Source organism: Grammomys surdaster, unplaced genomic scaffold (assembly GCF_004785775.1).
Source record: "Grammomys surdaster isolate TR1022 unplaced genomic scaffold, NIH_TR_1.0 136, whole genome shotgun sequence".
In the NCBI taxonomy this organism is placed as follows: Eukaryota; Metazoa; Chordata; class Mammalia; order Rodentia; family Muridae; genus Grammomys; species Grammomys surdaster.
In genome coordinates, this window is record NW_021604594.1 from 12942500 (window position 1) to 12947499 (window position 5000).

Below are 5000 nucleotides of genomic sequence, written 5' to 3' on the forward strand. Positions count from 1 at the left end.
AAAGAAAGAAAGAAAGAAAGAAAGAAAGAAAGAAAGAAAGAAAGAAATTTTTTCAAAAGGGGTCGCCGCGTGGGAGTAAAGAAAATGACCCGGGTGGACAGAAATCCGACAATACAACGCATTTCCACTCGCTGCTGCTAAAGCGGGTGACATAACACTGGCTACCTGACCTGACATCACACTACACAGAGCCTTGGTCACATAGTTAGAGCTCTCTGATTAGCGTTTTGAGATCCCCCAATGTAGCCAGAAGCAGCGGGGCCCAGAGGTCAGACCAGGGGTCCGCTCACCGGCGCGCCTCCACTCCGCCAATCTCCTGCCCAGGTTCCGCACTAAAGCTCAGGGGCTTTTCCTTTTTTGTTTTTCTACAAAGGTCAAAATCTGGTTCCAGAACCGCCGATCCAAGTTCAAGAAGATGTGGAAAAGCGGCGAGATCCCCACAGAGCAGCACCCTGGAGCCAGCGCTTCCCCACCATGTGCCTCCCCGCCAGTCTCGGCGCCAGCATCCTGGGACTTCGGCGCGCCGCAGCGGATGGCAGGCGGCGGCCCGGGTAGCGGAGGCAGCGGCGCGGGCAGCTCCGGCTCCAGCCCGAGCAGCGCCGCCTCAGCTTTTCTGGGAAACTACCCGTGGTATCACCAGGCTTCGGGCTCCGCTTCACACCTGCAGGCCACGGCTCCACTTCTGCATCCTTCGCAGACTCCGCAGGCGCACCACCACCACCACCATCACCACCACGCAGGCGGGGGCGCCCCTGTGAGCGCGGGGACGATTTTCTAACCTCGAGCGGACAGCGCCAGAGACTTGAGAACTGAGATACCGTGTTCTCCAGCACGTGTCCCGTAGCTAGAGGCTCGAACCTATCAGCCTGCGACAGCCACCCAGCCATATTGGAAGTGGCGACCAGGGGTGGCCGGTCACGAGGCCACTTCTCGCACTGCCACGGAGCAGCCGGGAACAAGGAGGCCTCGTGGGATCCTCTAGTGCCAAGCCCGGCGTCCCTGGCCTCAATTCCGACCTGAGCCCCGGCCACTTTTAGGCCATCCTCGGACTTGTCGCCCCTTCCCAGCCCCCTCAGCGGGATCCTCAGGGTCCTTGGTCTCTCCAGGTCCTAAGCTGGGTCAGGCACAGGGACGCCTTCCCCGCCCTCGAGGCTTCCCGACTCTCAGAGGCCCCTTTATCCTCTCCTTCCCCAGGCCTCAGCTCCAGTCCGCTTCGGTTATTGACCTCCCGGGTCCTACCCCACCCTATCACGTACCCCCATGACCCCCGGGATCCCGCCGGGTTTTTTCCCTCTTGGGGTCTCGTGGGGAGAATTCCCAGCTCTCCCAATTCCTCCCGTCTCCCGCTTTCCCCAGGAACACTCCCGTAGCTCCTCATCCATCACCAGTGGAGTTTTTTTATTTTTATTTTTTTAAAAGTTTAGGTGCCTTTGCGGATGACCTCATTTTGATGTTAAAAAAACTGATTTTTTTAATATGTGGACACTGCAAAAAATGTGTTTAAATTATCTTTTTTAAGATGAATTAAGGACTATTAGCCCGAACTTCGATGCAGAGTTTGTAAATAAGGGTGTCTGTGCAGATTTCCCCACATTTATTTGTATAAAATTTCTCATCTTTTCAGACTTTTTTGTAAACCGCCCCCCCCCAGTTGTGAAAACTGCGATGTAGCAGTGACCTCAGCAGCCCCTATGTCTCCTCCTTTGAAAATTTTTCTCAGTTAAATTAAGCTACTGATTTGAATTTGTTTTTATCTTGTCCTAAAGTCTTTGTTCTTGAAATGCAAGGTATTTGGGGGTTATTTATTATGAAAGCAACATACTCTTAATGTTGATTTTACAATATGAAGAGATTATTTAAAATAAATTATTGTTTTCATTGGAGTGTGTGCTTTTTTCCTTGGTGCCAGGGTTCCCTCGGCTCAGACCTTGAGCGAGTCCCCGCCCCGGAATCCGATGAACAAAACTACACATTTGCACCTTTCCGAGGCTGCAATGGTCATGAGACGCACACAGTCCGGGAGGGGTACTTCGGCCTCGGTGAAGGGTTCAGCTCCTCCCCCACGCCCGAGTCCGCGCGCGGTTCTTCAGCCTAAGGCGGCGTGACTCACTCAGCGCCGGGCGGCTCCAGCCTCCCCCCGCCTGGTCCCTCTGGCGCCGGCGCCACCGCCCCGCGCCTGGGCGGTCTCCGCCGCCACCGCGTCCGTGGTGCTGGCCAGGCAGTGCACCCGAGCTGCCGCGGGCAACCGAATGCCCAGGACCTAAGCTCTGCAACAGTCTGGGATCAGACTCGTACAATGGTCCCTCCCTCCATTTGCCCCCGAGGCCCTTTGGGAGCTGGCTAATCCCAGAACTCAGTGAGTCACTCTTGTGAAGCACGGTTGGCTGCTTTGGAATGCTGGGCAGCCCCAGAACACAGTACTACGCTAGTACACACACACACACACACACACACACACACATACACACTTTCAAGCACACCCAGGCACACACTCCCGTTACACATGCTGACACAAACATGAAAATACAGTCACAACGGCAGGCAGAGATGGATGCACACTGCTGCTGTGGAATGGTGCGCATAGCACCTCACACTCTTCAAGAGGGAAGGTCCAGGCATCATTGAACCTTGCTTCCCACTACAGGCCTTACATGACCAGCTCTTAGCGTCGGAAACGACCCTACTTTCTGGTATTCCCTACAAGTCTAAACTAAAAGCCTGTTTCACTGAAAGTGCTGGAGTCTGTTGTTGGAGGCTCCCCCCCCCCCCAACCACTGACTATGTGACCTTGGGCAACCCTCTTAGCCTCTCTGTGTTGCAGTTTGCAGATCTCTGCGATAGGAGAAATAATAACAGCTATGGCTCAGAATAGTGAGCAACTTAATGAACCCCTAATGAGGCAATGATGTAACAACGCCAGGCATGTGATAAGCCCTAGATAAGTTTTGGCTATTTCGTATTTACTATTACTGTTTTATCGCAATGCTCCAATTCGGGGGGAGGGGCCCTTTACTCTTGAAGTCCGATATTACTAAGAGACCTTTCTAATTTCGACTCGAGTGGAAAAGTTAGGGATAGGGAGGCTCTGGTCCTTTTCTACACGCGGCTGGAGCTTCTGCCTTTCCTCCAAGGAATCAGCCTGCACTGGAGAGGAAGTTGGGCACAGACCAGGAAACTCTGCTTGCTAAACGCAGGCCTCATCTACTTTAGTTTGTGCCGGCCGTCCGCGTATCTTCAACTCGTATTTGAATGGAAGGGCACAAACAACAAACAACCATAAAATGGAGGTGACTTTCTGGACTTAAAGTGAATACTGTTTTCTGATCAAATTGATGTTGGGCTTGCTCAGAGTGATCCAGGATGGTCTCTGAAAATGAAGGGGTTGCAAAATTCAGCATGGCCTGGACTTTTAGAACTTCCCTATGCAACTACTGCCTACCAAAGCCCCATCTCAACCCCTTATGCTCCCTCACTTCCAAATTCTACTTTGCGATGTGTGTATGTGTGTGTTCCCCTGCCCGTCAATAGCTAGTACCGGCCTTTCTCCTAAGGTTATGCCCTCCCCTCCTTTGCGCGCACTCCCCTCCCCGGCTCCTGAAACCAGCCGGGAAAGACAGGGCAGTAAATTGGCTGGTGTCGAGGATCTGCAGCAGACAAGATGATTAAGAGGCCTACGCCGAGCGCCCCGGGCAGGGAATGTCAGCCCAAGTTGGAATCACGCAACAGGCCTTGGCATGAGCCGAGCCTGGGAGCCCGGAGGGAGGCGGCCCCTCTCCGGGGTGGGCCGAGGCCCCACAGACTCGCCGGAGTCACCGAACCTGGCACTCGGCGGCGGCGGGGTCGTACAGGGCCGCGACGCGCCTTTCTCCAGCAGTGGGCAAAGGAGGGTGCAGGAACCAGGGGGAAGGGGGAAGGGGGCGTTCCCGCGAACAAGAAGGGCCAAAGAGGTCGCTGAGATGCACCCGCGCTCTAGACGTGAGGGGGCGGGGAGGCGGAGGGGTGGGCTAGGGAGAGAAACAAAGCCGGGCTCCAGGGGGTGGGGGCCGGCTCCAGCCCCGCCGGGGGCGACGCGTTGGCAAGCCTTTCTCACAGTCTCCAGCCCGCCCGGAGACGCCAAGCCCTGTGATCAGCCCGCCGCCGCGCAGACACGCTTCCCCCCACCCCAACCCCTCCGCACTAACTTGCGCTCCCCAAAGTAGGAATGAAAAATGGAAATGGGAAGCAGCGATTTCGGCTCCCTACACTGGGAAACCAGCCGCGCTCGGAGCACACATAAATCTTCATTGTAATCCCCTTCCATTTACTTGCGTAAAATATCAGGCCAAAGACAGGATATGACAAGCGCAGGGAAGCGGGGGCGGGGTGGGACCTAAAGGGTGCCGGGCCTTCTCGGCTCCACACGCCCTAGGGGGGCTCTTTGCATTCCCATACTCGGGCAAAAGCGAGGGCACTGAATTCTGTAGTGCCAGCTGCAGGTCTCCCCGAGATTAAGAGCCCTCCTGCTCCACTCCCAAGCCCGTGCTGCTCTGTCTTTGCACAGAAACCCCTCCAGCTGCCCAGAATTCCTGGCTCCCGGGTTGAGGAGGCCAAAAGGAGAGAGTGGGCATCCCAGGTCTCATCAACCCAGCTGCAATATGGCACCGTTTAGAAGTCTTCGTCCTCCGCTTTCTTTCAGGATCACTTGTGAAAATTATGAATATCCGTGCCTAGTAAGGATTTCCGAGACTGGTGGGGCAGGTTTGAGGGAAGTATCAGGTTTTCTGGGGGCGGGGAGAGCGAGGGAAGATTGGAGCGTTGTTTACAAACAATTCTCAGGCAGAAAGAGGCAGAACGGTATGGAAAAGAAAGAGCTAAAGAAATACTGTGTTTGCTTTCCCCGTCTGTTAGGAACGCTCTCGTCCCAACTCCTGGGATTGCAAAAAGGCCCCTTTGCTCTTCAAAAACCCGGATAGCACAGAACCCGGGAACAACTGCTCCACTCCAGATGTCACCAGCACTTG

The 5000-nt window shown here is 54.9% G+C and overlaps 1 protein-coding gene across 1 annotated transcript in view; it reads left to right on the forward strand.

The window, feature by feature from the left end:
- Dlx2 (distal-less homeobox 2) overlaps nucleotides 1–1883 on the forward strand; it is a 3453-nt gene extending 1570 nt beyond the window's left edge. The window contains exon 3 of the mRNA XM_028762853.1: nucleotides 374–1883. Coding sequence (XP_028618686.1) covers nucleotides 374–778 — 405 coding nt within the window. The 3' untranslated portion in view covers nucleotides 779–1883. The remainder of the gene's footprint in view (nucleotides 1–373) is intronic.
- The last annotated feature ends 3117 nt before the right edge of the window (nucleotides 1884–5000 follow it).